Source organism: Melozone crissalis, unplaced genomic scaffold (assembly GCF_028551555.1).
Source record: "Melozone crissalis strain CALT ecotype California unplaced genomic scaffold, PUWL_Pcris_2 ptg000012l_1, whole genome shotgun sequence".
NCBI classification, from domain to species: domain Eukaryota; kingdom Metazoa; phylum Chordata; class Aves; order Passeriformes; family Passerellidae; genus Melozone; species Melozone crissalis.
In genome coordinates, this window is record NW_026535790.1 from 8,569,672 (window position 1) to 8,588,690 (window position 19,019).

General features: G+C 51.5%; 2 protein-coding genes across 2 annotated transcripts in view; both read right to left on the reverse strand.

Annotated features, from left to right (window-relative positions):
• Nucleotides 1-256: 256 nt before the first annotated feature.
• On the reverse strand, nt 257-8,686 carry CLEC19A (C-type lectin domain containing 19A). Its single transcript, XM_054271145.1, has 5 exons — nt 8,596-8,686; nt 2,815-2,980; nt 2,222-2,315; nt 1,343-1,475; nt 257-594 (listed from the first exon to the last, which is right to left on the reverse strand). Exons 1-5 carry the CDS (start codon nt 8,684-8,686, stop codon nt 515-517), a joined length of 564 nt encoding a protein of 187 aa, XP_054127120.1. The 3' UTR covers nt 257-514.
• A 3,123-nt stretch (nt 8,687-11,809) lies between these two features.
• Nucleotides 11,810-19,019, reverse strand: part of SYT17 (synaptotagmin 17) — a 34,810-nt gene continuing 27,600 nt past the window's right edge. The window contains exon 8 of the mRNA XM_054270869.1: nt 11,810-12,835. Within this exon, the coding sequence (XP_054126844.1) occupies nt 12,639-12,835 (197 nt within the window). The 3' untranslated portion in view covers nt 11,810-12,638. The remainder of the gene's footprint in view (nt 12,836-19,019) is intronic.

Here is a 19,019-nt window from a genome sequence, read left to right on the forward strand (position 1 = left end):
AATAACTTCAACATGAAACCCCAAGGCCCCAGGGAATCACTGCTACTCCAGGGCAAGAAAGACAGCGGAGCCTCCACCTGCTGTTTGCAGTTTATTTTAGCAGAGAAAGAAAGAATGTGGACAAGAGGCATTTTGCATAACTTAACAGAAAAGAACACTTTTCCTCCACTCTTCACAGATCAACAGGCAGAAGCATTTCCTACACACGGCTATTTTTGGGTGCTAACAGTTTGGTGTACTGGTAAAATCATAACACACTGTGATGGTTGGTCTGAAATCCAAAGCCAGACTCGGGCCTGGGGGCTCCTCTGCTGTTGAATGCAGCTCCTGTCAGTGCTGAGTGCCAGGCTCATCCCCACCATCCTCCAGCAGGGATTCTGCAGCCAGGGACTGGCTGGGCATCCAGGCAGCTCCATGGCTCTGCCAGCCCATGCCATGTCCTGGCTGTTCTAGCCCAGCACAGCTGGAGAGGTGGCCCAGAATGAGGGGGGTGTGGGCAGCAGCAGCAGCAGCCTCAGTCCAGGGCCAGCGAGGGGATCTTGCACACAAAGGGGAAGGCTCTACCACAGGCGTTGTCGTTCCAGGAGCGCAGTGCTACCCTCCAAAAAACCACAAGGCATTAGCTGGAAAAAGGCAAAAGGAGGGAACCAAGCACTGCCCTTGGCACCAGGGCCTCCTGCCACTGTGGGGGTCTTTCCCTGGATGTGCTCCCATTTGTGCCACTCACTGCCGTGCTTCCTCCCAGCATCCTCACCTGGGAGATGTGAGAGGGGAGGCTGGGCCCCAGCTTGGACTTGGTAGTGGAGGGGCAGCTGCAAACACAGCCCTGTTCCCCCAAAATTATCCATGGGCTGCCCATGGACAGACATTTAGGTACATCTGGGGGGCCTGGACACACCTGGCTGGTCTCACCAGCAGGGAGGTGTGAAGTGGGATTTTTGCACAGGCAGGGTCTTGTCCCACTTCAGCAAGATGTCCTGGCCCAAGCATGGGAGAGATAAGCTGGCAAAACAATGAGTGTTCCCATAGGTTTCCCGTGGGGGAGGGGAAATAGGGAAATTCAATCTTTGACTAAATTTGGTAATTCTTCAAGGCAGCTGATGCTCCTGCCCTGCTGCTATGGGAGAGGGAGATGGGAGCAGAGGGAAAATGAGTATGTATGCATATATGTACATGGCGAAAAGGAAAACACCTTTTCACTGTAAAGAAAAAAAAGACCATAATACCAAAAAATTAAAATGCAAATCCTCTGCCTGCCAGCAACCTCTTCAGAAAAGCAGAAGCCGCAGTAGATTGAATGTATTGCCACACAAATAACCCTGAGGGTGCCCTGGGTGCTCACCACTGCTGTGTCTGTACCAGATCTGCACGCAGTCCTCCTCCTCGGGGATGGAGTGGATCCCATCGTCTGGCTGGCTGCCATCCCAGTACTGGTAGTCGTAGGAGGAGCCATCTGTCCACTCAAAGTGACCCTCCTGCCATGAGGCCAGCAGAGAGAGGCTGTCACCACAGAGCTGTGACTGTAGAGGGTGGGAGGCCGCCCCCATGCAGTGCCCACCCCCATCCCCAGTGCCACACAGCCCAGGGACACAGACAGACACCACTCAGCAAAGCCCAAACAGCACGTTTGGGTTTTACAACTGGAAACTTGCCAAGAACAGCCCCTCACAATTTTCTCACCAGGGGAAGCCCAGAAATCAAATCTATGTATTTTTAACACCCCCACCCAGTTCTACGTTCCTTTTCCTTTTCCATTCCTTTTCCAATATCTACAAAAAAATTGCTGACATGAGACTGTTCTCCTGATGGTCTCCATTTGTCTTTCTAACATATTAGACTATATATTTCCAACATGTCAGCTTCCAAAAGTCACAGAGTAGCACAAGAGAACAATGGAACTCGGTGGTTTTTGACACTGAAGACCTTTTCAGTTAATTTGCTCTTCTTGGACCAGCAGTACAATACTCTTTCTATTAATCCTGTAATAAAATGTGATATCAGTAATTATTGGTTAATCTATTAATTCTAGTAACACTTCTATTTTGAAAGCAGACTGGAATGGGTGAAATAAGTTTCTCCACATGCTGCACCACAGATTCTATGCCACCTCCCGATTTCAGGGATATAAGGAGTAAAGAAGAAAACCAAGTGGCTTTCCAGGAGGAAAACACAGAGGTGAATTTTCCAAAGCCTTTCCCACGGGATTCCAGGGAGCTCCCACCTGCCGCAGGTCGTTGAGTCCTGTCCAGATGTCGGTGGGGATGCCGGGCACGCGGCTGTTCACCAGGTCATACACAAAGACGTTTTCTTGCCAGCTGGCAAAACAGAGCAGTACAGGGCAATCAACAGGATATGTCAACAAATGGTCACATTTAGTGTCCCTAAGCACTCACTCTACCACAGGACCCCTGGGCAAATGGGTCCCCAGCTTCCTACTGCTGGTGGTTACTTTCCCAGGTCTGTGCAAGAGGAGCATAGTGTTGGTGAGAGCTGGGGGAGAGGGAGTAAGGAAAAAAGCCTGTGTAATCATGTTGTACTTCTATCCCTTTTTCAACAGTAAAAAAACACAGTTTTGGGAAATTTAGGGAATACCATGCCAGTTTCCTGCCAGTCCAGGAAAAGGCATTTATTTTCTATATTGCCTTTGTGTGACCTGTGCATCAGCCTTGACTGGGCCGCTGCTGCAGAGGGATGTGTGGGCTGGAACACGAGCCTGCAGCTGACACAGAGGCTGTGATGCGGGAATGGGACTGTGCCCCCAGTTTCCTTCCTGCCCAGGCTGTGTCAGTGGGATGATGTTTCTGCACAGCTCACCTGTGGATGGAGGCCAGCTTGGCTGACCTGATGCCGATGGAGAACTCGGCGCAGTAGAGGTCGGCCTCAGCCCAGGTTTTGTTGATGGGGAAGTAGCGGTAGCAGTGCCCTTCGTACTCTGTCCAGAACAGCGGGCAGGAGTAGGCATGGACAGGCTCAGGCATGGCTGGGGGCAGAGCACAGGACATCCAGCAGCTGGTGGTGAGACAGCTTGGCCAGGAAGCTGAGCAGGTGATGGAGGCAGCAGTGCCCAGCCCTGCTCTCCCACCTCACCCAGGCAAATGACCACCAAACACATCCAGGGAAAACCCAGCAGCTGCAGGAGCCATGCAATACTTTGCAGAAATCAAAACACGTTTTAAACAAGCTGTGGGTTTCTCAGTTTTAGCATCTGCCTAAATCAGGAGGGACATTCCAAGCTAGCTTGACATCATTTCATCATTTTAGGCAGAGGATGCTTAAAATAAAGGCACTGACATTTGCTACTGAGGAAACCAAGATAAGGGCTCCTCTTGTCTCTATCAGCACCACTGGAGCCACTGTGCTGGGAGGGGAGCTGACAGCCAGGGCTGTGGGGTTAAGGCTGGGTTCTGCCCTCCTGCAGGGACAGCCTGCACCTCCTTCCCCCAAGGAACCCCCCTCCATGGCCTGTCCCTGTCCCTGGATGCAGCTGTGCACGTAGGCACAGGGTCCCAGCCCAGGAGCAGCCAGTGAGGCGCGTGTGCCACCGGTGGTGCCAGCCTATCCAACAGATATCCCACCACAGACAACAGCCTATCCAACAGATAGCCTATCCAACAGATATCCAACCACAGACAACAGCCTATCCAACAGATAACAGCCTATCCAAAAGGTTTCCCACCACAGATAACAGCCCTGCCACTGCTGCTGCTCCTCCCCTGCTGCTTTTCAGCACAGAGGGGAAGTTGTCCCAGAAGAGGCCCCTGTGGGGGCAGGATGTCCTTTTGGAGCCTTTGGAGTTGCCGCTGTCTAAACACAGCAGTGGCATTAACACATTGCTCCAACCTCCTCCGTGTTGTGCTCCCCCTCGTGTGGGGAGGATGCAGCCCTCAGGACCCTCAGGTCTTGGGGCACCCAGATTAACTCTCTTAGCTGCTGGTTTGTGAACGTGGGGGGATTGCCAGCCCCCCTGAGGCAGTTCCACATCCCAGGGAGCTGTGGCTGGGGTCAGTGCTGCTGTGGAGGCCAGTGGGCAGTGGGCAGGGTGGGTGCAGGGGGTGAGGGCAGATGTCAGATGCCATCAGACCATCCAAGCAGGTAACAGCCTCGAGCCCAGAGAGGTCAGGGTGGTGCCTCCAGCACTGAGGGGCCAGGGGAATGGCTTTCCTTGAGGGAAGAGCAAAACTGCCAGCAGCAGCAAGGGATGTGGCAAAGGAAGCAACAGCACGGAGAAAAAGAGAGGCAAGGTGAATCCAAAGCAGCTGTGTGAGCATTGATAGAGCCAAATCACTCCCTGTGCCAGTGCTGGCAGCTCTGGGTGATAATTGCATCTTTCATCAGCTCTTTCCACATGGGGATCTCTGAGGGCTCTACAAACAGCCACCAGCCAGCCCACGGGGTCCCTGCTGCCACATCCCCTCCGGGTGACAAACCACAAAGGCAAAGAGCATTTTTTTCCTCCTGAGCAAGGCCAAATCAACTGCCAAGCCCTGAGGGGCTGTCACCCCATCAGCCTGCCTTGGGATCCCCAGGCATCCTTCCAGAGGAGCTGACTGGGGGCAGCTCTGCATCCTACAGCAACAAACCCTTGAGGGGCTCAAGGGGCTCTCCCATCCTCAGCACCACCAATTATGGGCTGTGGAGGAGACAAAAGATAAGGCCTGCTGGGCTGGGAGAGCAAAATAGCTTTTGGGGAGAGTGGGTAAGACAAAGACAGCTCAGCAGCAAGGCAGAGTTCAGTTCTCTGATTCACACCCAGCCACAAGTGCACTGGGAAAATCCTTAGAACAGCCCTAGGAGACACAAACTACTTCAGTGGAGCAATAGAGCAGGACCAAGAACCCCAAAAGCTGATGTGATTCCTGGAGCCAAGCCCTCCTCCCCTCATGATGCTGGCCAGGGTTCCCTGTCTCCACCAAAACCAAAGCAGAACAAGGGTCAAACCTTCAGCATGAGGCTTCAGCTTTACCACAGCTCACAGGTGAGGCATGTACCCCCAGAAAGGACAGCCTGGGATCTGATCCTGGCTTGCACAGACTCAGGGCTGCTGTTCCCTCCTGCCAAGGACAGCCCAGAGGTCTGTGCCAGACAAGGCACCACCAGCTGTTCCAGCAATTGGGGTTTTATTGTAATGCCTTGACAAAATCCTCACCTCTAGCAGCACGGTGGCAAAATTCACAGGGCTTCACCCACCAGCATCCCCAGCAAACGGAGCCTTCACTCCCCAGTGCTAATTGCAGTGGGTGTCCCACTGCCCTGCCTCAAAGCCAGGCACCCCAACTCCAGGGAAAACCACCCCCAGGCACCCCAACTCCAGGGAAAATCACCCTCATGTTTGCTCAGAGCAGCTGAGAGCAAGTCAGAAATTGAGACAGCCCTGCTTTGTTATTCCATACTGGTTCCCATTAGGTAGCATTAATTTGATGAGCTTCGGTGAACCAGAGGTGCCTGAAGGAATTTAAGGTTAAATGTACCAAAAAGGAAAATATGGGAGGTCAGCTTTTAATTAGCATCTTTTCTGTTAGGTCAGGATCAGAGGCTTTGTCTGTCTCTTTGGAGGAGAACTACTGGTCCCAGTTTATCAGACAGGAACAATTAGGGGAGCTGCTTTATTTGAAATATTTGTAGCAGAAAAACCATAAGAAATCTGATGTAGGGTTGTGAGTATAGGGCCCTACTCATGGCTCTGCAGGAAAGCCTCACAACCCCAGCCAGCAGCTGTGTGTGGTATTTTGATCTAGAAGGTGACAAGGGAAGCATTTGGAGGCTTTTTAGATCAAATCCTCACTTTTAGGGAAAGTGAGAATTGGGTCTAAATGACCAGCAAAACATCAGCTCCTCCACACAGGGCAGGATCAGCCCAGCCAGTGCCTGCAGCATGGGGTTCCTGCCAATCCCCAGTCACTCCATCCATTTGTCCCCAAATTCCTGGTGAAAAATGACTGCAAGAATCCTTTCTACCCTTTTTTTTTTTAATTTACAATGCAGCAGTTTTAAAGGAGGACCACGTTTTAAAGCAGCTCCATCAAAATAAATGTCCGGACTTGGCTGAGAATAAGATTCAGATCAAGCAGCTGTTACTAACTCAGAAAAGCTGGAAAACAAATATTTGGGGTCAGAAATAAAGTTTTGTGCTCTCTGCATTTGTGTCAGTGCCAAATTGGAGCTTTTCTATTTATTTACTCGCTGAGCCCCACTGTAGAACTACCAGGAAAATCACTTTTCAAAATCTTACAGAAGCTGGCATGGCTCTGCCAAAAAAGTTTCACTTCCCCAGCTGGCTTATTTCCAACTAGAAATAATTAACTGAGAAAATCCTAGCCAGTTTCACAAGGGCTTCTGTTCATTTCAGGATGCTACTGGGAAAAAACCTACCACCAGCTGCATGGCTCCCCAGGACTCAGCTGGTGGAGAGCAGGTTTGCTCCTGAAAACTTCATCCCAAGGAGCAATGCTGCCTCACTTGCAGGGATCTGTAGGTATGAGATGTGAAATCTGGGGCTAGGACAAGGTTGGCAAGAGATGCCCAGGCAAGGAGGGCTCCTGAGGGGCTGCAGCTCCATCAGAGGGTTTTGGACAGCAGACCAGCTCAGCTCAGGGCTGGCAGCAGATGCTCTTGTTGCAGAGAATCAAAGAACCCCATGTAATCAACAGCTGACAGCTTTCCTCAGACCTCAGAGGTGCTAGGAGACACCCCCTTGGCACATCCGCAAGCTAATGCTGCCATCTGACCTGAGAAGGCAAGTGAACCTCTTCAGCTCTTGGCCAGCAGCTGGGTTTGGAGAGCGCCCCTCAACACCCCAAAGGCTGATCTGAAGCCTGTGCCAACAGAGAGGAGCTGAGGAGATCCTGTCATGGGGATGCCTGGGGCCTGCCCAGAGCAGAGCCCCTCCACCAGGACCCAGGGCTGAGGTGGTGACAGTGAGGGATGGGCAGGGGTCCCAGCCGGCAGAGCTGGGGCTCAGGAGCAGCGTCCTGGAGCTCACCAAGGCACCCCTGCAGCAGCAGGGCTGCACCCAGGCTCTGCACTGCTGCAGCTCTGGGGAGCTGGAGGGGATGGGGAGACAGCAGGGCTGGGACAGGGGAGCCCCAGAACCACCCCCAGCATGACTCCAGCAGAAACTGCCCGTGGCTAAGCTGGGGTGCCAGCTGAGCCAGAGCTCCATCCCTCCACATCCCCCCTTATTGAGCAAACCCACAGAAGAGGCATTTAAACAGGGGCTTGGAGGGCAGGAGCATGTGGCAGGGACTAAGACAGTGCTGTTGTGTGATGTTGGGATGCCTCCACTCACCCATGGCTTTAGAAGCAACTCCTGAAGCCCTGACATTCCAGTCACCATGGGCAAACAATGCCACCTTCCTGTTACTTGCAATATTTGTTTTTCATTAACAGATGAAAGAGTCTCACACTGAGCATCCACCTTTGAAGGATGTGATCAGGGGAGGGACCTTGGTCTCTGTATCTGGGGGTTGTATGGAGCTACAGGGGAAGGTATGTCCACTGATGGACAGCAATCCCACAACTGGGCAATATTTTACACACCCCGAAGGATTTTAAGGCACATGTCACAAGTTTTCAAGTAAAATATTAAACATCAGATGAAGCACATTGGGAGGGACATCCTCTCAAACCAAGGGCATTGCTTTGTAAAATTCTTTAATGAAACCAAGCTGGTTTTACAGCTTCAAATCCTCTGCATGTTTGGAGTTGGGAGGCTACAGCCAATACCAGCAGCAACGCTCTTGCAGCTGGCACTGACAGATAGAAGTTATCTTGCAGAGATTTTTCCCCCTTAATTAGTTTTGGCGAAGCTCCCACGGATTAGGCGTCTGGCAGGAAAGCCAGGCTTGTATTGATCCCTTTTCTCACGATCTCACCAAGCAGCACTTGAGGAATCCCTTTCCACTCACAGCCCCAGTAAACCAAACAGGGTTCAAGCAAACTTGTGCAGCAACTCCCACTTGCACTGACACCGTGGAAAAGTTTGGAAGAAACCCAAGTGAGATTCAGCAGTCAGCAGCAGCTTGGAGCAAAGAAGGGGAATAAGGGAGAATCCTGTGTTTGTTTCACACGCAGTAAATGTGAATAAACGAGGAGCCTGTCCTGCTGGGCTGCATGGCCACAGCCCTGCACCCTCCATGTGTGCCTCATTCCTGCCACAGCCCTGCACCCTCCATGAGTGTGCAAGGATTCCTGCCACAGCCCTGCTCCCTCCATGAGTGTGCAAGGATTGCTGCCACAGCCCTGCATCTTTCATGAGTGTGTTCATTCCTGCCACAGCCCTGCACCCTCCATGAGTGTCTCATTCCTGCCTCATTCCCCACACCGGTCCCACGGCAGAGCACGGCCCCGAGCGGCGGCAGTGCCTGTTGGCAAAGGCCGAAGAGCTGACCTGGCACACAGAGACACAGCCAGCCCAGAGACCTCTGGCATCCCCAAGCAAGGACGGGGGCTGCCCTTGGCACGTCCCCATGGCGAAGAAGTTGATTTCAAGGAAAGTCAGGGATTTCTGGAGCAGCTGCCGGCCCTGCGGGAGGCACACGCTCCTTCCCTGCCCCACCATGCCCGATGAAGTCCCGGCTGCCGGCGCCGAGCACTCACCTTGGCTGATCTTGATGTTGGTCTGGGGGAAGGCCTGCGCGGCCAGCAGGGCGGCGGCGAGCAGCGCGCACAGGGCCCGCCCGCGGCCCATGGCCGGAGCCCCGGGGGTCGCTCCGCGCTCGGGGTCCCGCCGGCTGCGGGTCCCGCCGGGCTCCGGCCGGCCTGGGGGGGGTCCCTCCGGGAGCGGGGGTCGCGCTCGGGCCGGGCCCCGCGGGTTCTGGGGCGGCCGCCGGGCGGGGCGGATATAGGGGCCGGGCTGCCCCCTCCCCCGAGCGGCGGCTCCTCCGCAGCCCGCCCCTGGCCCCGGCCCCGCTTAGCGCATCCGAGGGGACCCGTACCCTCAGCGCTGCCCAGCCCGCCCCCGGCCCGGCTCCGCACATCCCAGACGGGACCCGCACCCTCAGCGCTGCCCAGCCCGGCCCCAGCCCCGCTCCGCGCAGCCCAGACGGGGCCGGGGCCGGGCCGGGGTCCGTGCGCTGCCCCAGCCCGGCTCGGGCGCACGCTGCCCCCCGAGCACTGTTGTCACCCCCCTCGGCCGCAGAGGAGTAAGGACATCATCCCTGCTCGCCCCCCAGGCGGTGTTTGGTGTCCCCATCCCGCAGCGCCCCTCGGACAGCCCGTCACCTCGGGGGTGACAGACGGGACCCCGCTGCACACCGGGGAGCGGCGGCTGCGGCAGCGAACACCGGGGAGAGAGGCAGGGAAAGGCTTCAAGGGCTGCAGGGCTGTGGGGCTTATTAACGCGTTAGTGCCCCATTGTGTGGTGGGTTTGGTTTGGTTTGGTTTGGTTTGGTTTGGTTTGGTTTGGTTTGGTTTGGTTTGGTTTGGGGGGTTTGTTGGTTTTTCTCCCATGTTTGGTTTGGGATTTTTTCCCAGGGCAAGGCAATGCGCTGACACGCTTAAAGAGCCTGGAAGAAGGATCCCTCCCTCAGCTGTGCCCGGGGCTCCAAGGCTGTTTCAGGAATTCGCTCTGTGCCCATCTGCCAGGTCCGTGCTGGGTCCATGCCGTCATGCAGCGGAAAACCTGATATGATACAGCAGTCTGTACCCATGTAATCCAGCGTGTCTCCTTCCTGTGGTCAACGTTTTGTTAGACATAAACGTCAGATTTTTAAAAACACTGTATAAAATCCTTTTCTAACCGTTGCACTCCGAAGGGAAATAGTACAGGCACAGATACTATACAATTTAGTGGTTCTGTTCAATTTCCAATTTATGCCTTAAATCAGCACTGAAGGAACTGCCTAGGAACATTCTCAATGCTGTTCCCTCTTTATTATTAGCTACAGATTAAAATTTTCAGCATTTTTGACCCATTTTTAGAGATTCAAGTATAAACATTTTGGGGTGACACCAAGCTTTCAGTACAGTAAAGCATCCAGACTTACTCCAGAGACAGTAACTCATTCAATCAACTTTTCTATATTTTCTTCATACTAAATAAAGCTGTTTAAGAACACCTCCCCCCTTCCATACATTGATCTGAAATTATTTGGCTCAAGGAAAAGCCTACTGCAACAGCAGAGCACTAAAAATTAAGGAGTTTGGATTATTAGAAGTCAAGACATGTCTTTTCCCTTCTTTCCTGTGCACCATCCTTAGATAAAGCCAGTGTTACAAACAACTTCTAGCAAACTACGGAACAAAAACCTTTGAGCATATTAATCTACTCCCAAAGCACGAATATTCGTGTTTAAAGAGGGAGCAGAGATCCTGACTAATTTTTATGCTGGTTTCTAACAGCCAGACTCATGGCAGCGGCGTCCCCCAGTGCAGCTGGGAGTTCTGGGCTTCCCCTGAGGCACAGCCCTGAGCCTGGCACAGCAGCTGGGCACCAGCTCTGCTGCCAGCACGACGACAGTGCAGGCACACCGTGCATGCAGTGCCAGCTGCAGCTGCACCTTTGGTTACCTTCCAACTTCACCAAACATCAGATGAGCTTCACCTGCTGGCTGCAGCCCCAGCAGCATGGCCACGATTCATGCCTCCTGCTCCTCTCCCTCCCTCGCTGTTCTGTTTGCTCTGCAGCCAGGAGCTCCCCAGTCTGCTTCTGTTCTGCTCCTGCTGACCTTCCCTCTGGGCACCCTCACCACCTTTTGGCATCCTGACTGTTCCTCCTGTGGAACAGACACCTCATGACTTCAAGGACAGACTCAGGCAAGATTACTTTCTGTTCACATTTCATCCCCAGTGCTGAGCAAAGCTTGTGTCTGCTCTCATGGATGTCCTGAGCTCGTTCTGCTGTCCACAGGACTCACATGGAAGAATAGTCACGTCAACCACAGTAACTGCTGAAACCTTGCCAGAGCCTTTGTGAGCTACAGGCAGAGATCAGCCTCCTACAGCACACATTTGCCCAGGACTGCCCATGGGGTCCCACTCCACTGTGATTTTTTGATGAGACAAACCAGGAGGATGCCAGAGAACACAGATTTGCCATCAACTTCACTGCAGGACAGAGAAGAAATTCCCCTTGCAGAGAGGCAGGTTAGAATTGATAGCCAGCATCCACAGTGTGCTCAGGAAGAGGATGGCCCTGCACAGCCCTGCAGGCACCAGTGCCCTGCTGGTGAGTGCTGCTGGCACAGAGCAGCTGTGCTGGGGAGCAGCAGGAGCCAGGCATGGGCAAAGTGCTGAAGGGGTGCTGATATCAGAGTAACTACACAGACCTGCCCTGGAGCAGGAACACCTGGACAGCAGCAGGGATTATTGACCCACACACTGACACCTGCCAAAGCAAGCGCTGAGCTTTTTTGTTTTGGTTGGGTTTTGTTTTGCTTTTTGAGACTCACCTGTCCCTAACTGTAGCAGATAAATAATAAACAGGTGAAATAGTCATGTGTATTGGTTTTTCCTTTTTAAAAATCAAAGTATTAAAAGCACAGAGGTACTGGGGTTTCATTTAATGAATAGAGGAGGGAGATGAGTGCTGCCCATCCTGCCATGTGCCATCCCTGGAGTCTGACACATCCAACCCCCAGGGTGTTATTGGGGTCTGGCTGAGAAGCACCATGGCCAGACCAAGGCATCCAGCTGGCTCTCCACACCCATCTCCAGCAGCCCAGTTTCTCTCAAACTGCTCCCAGTTCATCTGCAGTGAGTGACAACGGGGTAATTGCCAACTTTTTGGCTTTTTTTCTGCCATAAGCATAACTGAAGGAGCTCAACACAAAGGTGAATTCAACAAGTGTCACCCCAATCTATATGGCACAATTAAATAGAATTTTATTTTCAATAAATATACAATCTCCATCATACCAGACAATATGTTGTGGAAAAATAAAATGTACAGAAGCAACCAACAGGACAGCTTGACTGTAGCTAAGTTCACTTGGTGACCTGAAGAACTACCTGGGTAAACACACACAACACAGAAAGAGCCACTGCAGTCTGTGAGAGATTAAAATTGTGGTTTCTGGGTCTTCTTAACCGCCAAAGTCCCTGGAGCAGGTGGTTTTTTGCACAGCACATGTTTGAAAGGACGTGAGCTGGTTTTCCCAGTACAGATGCTATTGGAAATGTTTATTTTGCTATATCAGCACTGAATCTACTGCACACACAGACTGCTATGGAGACTGGCAGGTCACCGCTGACGGGACATGGGATCTGTCCCACGTGGGCACACAAGCACACACACTAACAGCAGCTTAATTCTGGTAAAACTACTACAAGGACAAAACTGCAGTCAGAATCGATTTCACCACAGGTTCTACCGTTTAAAAAAATATTCTAGCCTAATTACCACGTTCACCAACGAGAGCACACGGGTACTTATATCTCCGAGAGGATGAGCCATGGATTTGGACCGGAAGGACAGCAGAGGCAACTCCCAGCTCCTGCACCCACTCCGTGCTTGCCACGGCATGAGCTGCCCGGCCCCGGGGGCACAGCTGGGCCCAGTGGGGTCACTGAGGCCAGCACAGCCGGGTGCCAGCGCGAATCCAACGGAGCTGCCGCGGGGCGCGTGCGGGGCGTGAGGCGGGAGCTTCAGTGGTCGGTTCGGTTCTCATCTCGTCCGCCCGCCCTGCCGCGGGTCACCCGGCTCAGGTCACCTCGAGGGAGGCGGGCGAGACGCGGTCGCAGTCCTCGCGGGAGCGCAGGCTGTGCCACTGCTCCACGGCCGTGCGGTGCGCGCTCAGCATGCGGCGCCAGTGGTTGGACTCGGGGGCGCCCGTCGAGTACTGCCCGATCACGATCCGGCCGATGAAGTCGTTGCTGCTCTTCACGTTGTGCCCGTACACTGGGGAGAGCAGAGACACACGCGGGTCAAGGGAAAAGCACAGCCCTGCCCCAGGAAAACAAACACAGATGAACCCCCACAGCACATGCCAGGTTGTGGTGGTGTTCGCAGGACGAGAGATGAGAATCTTGACTCCATGTTTCAGAAGGCTGATTTATTATTTTATGATATATATTATATAAATATATATAATATTATATATCATAATACATAATATTATATATTTCTATAACATATATAATACACATTAAATCTAATATAATATTGTATAAAATATATTATATATTATAAATATATAATATTATATAAATATATTTATTATATATATTATATTAAAAGAAAATTATATATTAAAACTATACTAACAGAATAGAAGAAAGGATTTCATGATTTCATCAGAAGGCTAGCAAAGGAATAATAAATAATAAAATCTTGTGACTGACCATTGAGTCCGAGACAGCTGGACTGTGATTGGCCATCAATTAAAAACAACCACATGAGACCAATCAAAGATGCACCCGTTGCATTCCACAGCAGCAGATAATTATTGTTTACATTTCATTCCTGAGGCCTCTCAGATTCTCAGGAGGAAAGATCCTAGCAAAAGGATTTTTCATAAAATATGTCTGTGACACCAGGTGCCCGCATTTTTTGTATGGAACTCAGCATCTGAAAAATGTTAGAGAAACAGGAGCTTGGAAGGACTAAAATAAGCTGTACTACAGACTGAAATACAATTCAAATACATGAGACACAAATCCACAGTTACCACAGTATTTACCATGATTAGGTAAAGTAGATTCATAAAATGATTTGGGTTGGAAGGGACCTCAAAGATCATCCTATTCCAGCCCCCTCCCATGGGCAGGGACACCTTTCACTGGAGCAGACTGCTCAAAGTCCTGTCCAGCCTTGAAGGAAAATTACATCATATAAAGAAGTGCCAAAACTCTGCCTGGGCATCATGAAATCACAAAAGCAGCCCAGCAGCCTGAGGCTGGGGAAGTGCAGAAGCAGCATCTCAAAGTGCCCTGCTCCAAACACACACTGCACAAAGCACTCCAGTGCTAATCCACAGCCTGCCCTGCTCCAGACAGGAATTACACAGGCCAGGCTGTCAGCAGGGTGTTTACACAGCAACATCTGCCATAATTATCACTGCAGCTACTTGTTAAACCTCCAGGAAAGCAGCTGAGGGGGAGACACCAGCCCAGCACCCTGTCCTTGGGATTAGCCCAGTCTGCTGGAAGGAAAGGCTGCAGACAGCAGCAAACGCTAATGATGGGCCTGATCCTGGGAGAGGCTGAGCCCTCCCACCAGACAGCAGCAAAAGCACTGCGTGTGTTGCAAACTGAAGCCCTGCCTCAGCTCATTAAAAAGTTGAAAGGAAGTCTTTGCAAGCTGAAGCCAGGATATCCACAGGCACTGCCTGGAATATTAATGATTTAAAAATCTCCTCAGGAAAGAGAGGGATTTTTAAGGACAAATGTCAACAGGAGCTCCAAATCCAGCTGGGCTGGTGCAGCCAGAGCATGTTCAGCCTGGCATGGAGCACCAGCTCTGCAGGGCTGCTGGAAACCAGCACTGGCAGCAAAACCAGCTCTGGGAGCCCCCATGGCATCACCCTGGTGTGTGCACACCCTCTCAGGCAGGCAGGACCCCAACACAAGGCACTCAGCCCCACTCCAACCACACACCTTGGTCAGGGATGTGCATCTCCTGTTGTAACACACCCCCAAGGGACCAGCATCACTTTAACCTGCCCCTCTGCCATCTCCACACTCTGCCAGGCTGGTTCCTCACCTCTGCACCAGTCTGGGATCCACCTGCCAGTGCAGCCCTGAGATCAAGCAGTGCCAGGTTACAGCTCACTTCATCCCCTCTGACAGCTCTGACACACACAGTTTATGGGCAGAGATGCTCCTGCTCACCAAATTACCTGTGGATTTTTCAGGTGACAGTAAAACCTTCAAATGCCCAAGTAATTTGTTCAAATAATTGCTCTGAAAAATCTACCCTGCAACTCAGAGCCCTGTAAGTCCATCTTCAAGTGACATTTAGAAATGATCTGGGGTTCCCCACCCCAGCAGGAAGACTGTATCTCTTCTGCCTGTCACCATCAGTTATCTGGGGCTGATGCCATCAGGACATGTTATCAAGTAAGTGCCTCTGTCAAGAGGCCAGGTTGGTGTTTTTTGCAAAGGCCACCTTCTGAGGACAAAGTCAGGAATTCTAAGCCATCCATCTCCAACTAATACACAGCTTGTCTGGGTTATTAATGAGTTCTCCTACAAGGCAATGGATCACAGGTGTAGCTAGCAGGACTATACTAAATGTTTTGCTATGATTTATTAGCCTACAGAAATCAAATATTGTGATAAAACCATGTAAAAATACCCCAAAACCAAAATTTTCAATAGGATGCTTTTCTTCTTTTTTTTTTTGTGGTCTTTTTGTTTGTTTTTGGTCTTGTTGTTGTTGGGTTTGGGTTTTTGGGGTTTTTTTTGGGTAAAATTAAGGATGATAAAGCCTAATCCTGGGAGACAGCACCAAGGAATTTAAACCAAGAAGCCTTACAGGCCATCAATTAATCACAGGATAAATTAACAGTGGAGAAGAAGCACCCCAGGCATACTGATTCTTCAAAAACACTCCATGCCAGGACTGTAAAACAAGCAGGTGTGCTAACTAAGGGCACCTGCCATTCTACTGTTGATCCAAGTATTTTGAATTCTTGTAATGCAACCTGCTAATCTCATTGTGTCAGGTAATTAGCATGCTGAGTCCTTTGGGGTATTAATGGGCTAATTATACAAGCATTGTTGCTTCTATCATTAAGTGCTGTAGATAGCACAGAGACTCATTGCTGAGGAGCAGGGAAGGCATTTTGCAAAGCCAAATTCTAATTCCCACACAGACCAAAAGAGGCTGCACTGGACTGACCTCAGGTTTCCACACTCACAGCTTCACCACAGCAGCTTCCTCAGATGAGGAGAGGTCTTTGTGTGCCAAAAATTCAGCTTTACCCGTCAGGTCAGAGCCTTTTAAATTCAAGGGCATGCCTTTCTGGGAGGCTAACTGCTGTATTCCCTGCTAAAGGGCCAGGATTTAGGATTTGCTGAGTCCAGGTGTGTGACTGAGCTGTGCTCCCTCATGTCTGAACATCCCCTGGGAGAGTCTGAAAGGAGCTCATAGTAAATTTCAGATTCAATCTGCCCCTGTCCACAAAAACAGTGACACCATGGAGCTGCTCAATAGCAGAAAATAAAGTCATTAATATTTGGGATTTTCAGACTGACCCAGACTCTGGTTATGAACTGGTAGATGCTGCTTTCCATTTAAGAAGCATATTTTCCTGACAGAAACTACACACCTGATCTCATGAGCTCTTTTTCCACCCTCACAGTAATTTACACAATAGCAACATCCATTTCTAGGCCAACACAGAGCAAAAAGCAATTAAAGAAGCAGAGGTCAAACCAATTCTTTCTGCAGCTGCTCTTCAGAAGGACACATTTGGAAACAGAAAGGCTTCTTAAAAAGACATTCTTTATAGCAGAAGTGCTGAAATACAGAAGCAAATCACCTTTACTTATATCCATTAAAAGGGTTGAATCATTGAGGACAAGGTACATGATGTAAATAAAACATTTTCACGTTATGAACTTATTGATGCAGCGTTCCTAAATGATCCGTATCCCACTGATGGGGGCCTGGGTGCCACTGAACTGTTCCTTTGGGGTCAGGGCCCTTGTCCCCTTCAGGGCTCCTGCACAGAGGGAAGGCTGAGCCCCCAGCCTGGCTGAGGGCACTGCACAGCCCAGAGCTGCTGCCCAGGGGATGCAGTGGCCATTGGAGCTCCAGCATCTGCCTGAGCTTGCCCTTGTCTCCCACCAGCCTCAGCCACAGGGAATCACTTTTGGCCAGTCAGTTGTTTTCACTGTGTAATTAAGCCATGAGGCTGCCTGGGTGGCATCAGCCCTGGCACCAGACCCAGCCAAAATGCCTCTCACCTTCCCCTGTACACTGAGAACTGCACACTGAGCCCTTGTGCAGAGCATGACTGCAAATCATCATCATCCGTGAGTCACATGCAATAACAGGATTTAATCTGGCATTTCAGAAAATCATTCATCCTCTGACTGACCACATCAGCATCCTGGGAATGGCCAGGGAGGAACATTAACTAAGAAAATTTCCTTAAGGTAACTTCAAGGCTATCAGTATCATTTACAGGATGGGGACACGCCTGAGCCTTGCAGCTGGGGCCGTGAAACATCTGCATCTCCTGCAAACTCTGCTCTGCCAGGTGTGCTGGGCAGTTACTCTGCAGCTACTCAGCAGTTCCTCAGCAATTCCTGAGCAATTCCTCAGCAGTTCTGGGCGTGCTGCTCTGCCCTGTACAGCCACACAGCGCCTCACTGCTGCCTGTCCCGCAGCACCAGCAGGGAATGTCAGCGTGGAGAGCTCCACACCAACAATTCACCCCTCTGCAGCCACCTGCACCATCACCTGCAGTGCAACTAAAACATGTAACTCAGAGAAAAACCAGCAAAACCATGCCCAAGGCTGTACACGGGCAGCTGAGGGGCAGAGTCCCCCTGAGCACACGGATCTCCTGGGACTGTGTGGTCTCTGGCAGAACCACATCCCTGCTGGCACTGACCCACCAGCACTTCAGCACTTCCCACTCAGCCTCAACCCTTGGTGAGCTCTCACAAAGTGCCTCCTTCACACACCTGCCCATTCAGGCAGGCAGGAGCCAGTGCCCCTTTCTGTGCCCAGGGGCCAGTGTCCAGCAGCCAGGAGCCAATGTCCAGCCCTTTCTGTGCCCAGCAGCCAGTGCCCAGCCCTTTCTGTGCCCAGCAGCCAGTGCCCAGCCCTTCTGTGCCCAGCCCTTCTGTGCCCAGCCCTGCCTCAGCCAGTGGGGCAGAGCTGCCAGGTTAAGTAGGACTGAAAGCTGCTCCTGAACTGCTTGACATCAATGCTCAAAGGCTGTTTAGCACAAAGAGGTGCTAGGAGGAGCAGCAGCAGCTAGGCTAATGATGCACACCGAGAAGGTCACAGGCATGGCCCAAACCCTGCCCTTGCTCCTCCAGCATGGCCTGGCATATTTAGTAGAGAGGAGAGAAAAGCACGGGAGAAGATGCCGTGGTTTCCCATTTATCAGTTTGATCTCCACCAGGGTCTGATGGGCACATTAAACTCTTTCCAGCCTTCCCCTGCAGTGGCTGCACCTGCCCAGCTCCAGAGGGAACTGGCACTGCTGGAGTTCATGACCACACACAGGCCCAGATGCTGCCCCAGGGGACAGTGCCACAGCAAGAGACCCTCTGGAAACCTCCCCCAGGGACAGGGAGCTCCTCCCTGCACATGCACCCCAAACCAGGAGTGTGCCAGTCACAGCCTGCTCTCACACAGGGAGGGGAAATCCTGGAGCAGACGCAGGGATCCAGGGGAAGTGTGAATGCACAAGTGTGTCCTGCAGAGCTCAAGGGCAGCAGGGATGACACCTCATGAAATTACCTCATCATTACACTGGAATAATGGGCTGGGATCATCTATTGCAACAGCCCAGAGGATACTGAAAAGGAGTGTCTGTGGCTGCCTTTTGCCACTTCCAATTCCCCCTTTTGTAAAACTGCATCTTAATTCTCTGCACTATAAACCCCAGCTCCAACAAAACACATTGACAACACCAGAGCCACACAGCACCTGCAGACACAGGCAGGGACAGCCATGCAGGAGAGGCAGCCTCTGCCTGCACCATCCATCTCCTGAGACAGGCACAGACATTCCATTTGCAGACACTGCTCTGCTGCCACAGCAGCTCCTGCCACCCAGACTTTTCTTCCTTTGATACACAGGCAGATTATGGCCCTGTAAGGGGTTTGAACAATTCCTTTCACTGCAGTGTGAGCCAAACAAGATGAAGGGCTGAGGGCAGCAGAGCCATGGCACTGCTTAAATTAAGAGGCCTGGCAAAAGGAGCAAGCACCTATCATCAGCCTGGAGGGAGGAGGGCTTGCTCCTTTCCTTAGGAGAAAAAGATTCTCAAAAGATTCCAGAGAGCTCCAGGACAGGCAGTTGCTGCCACATCAGATGCAGTACATTTATTAACTAAGTCAGGAGACTTGATGAATCTAATTTTGCCTCCTAAGCAAGCAACAGATCGGGTCAGGAA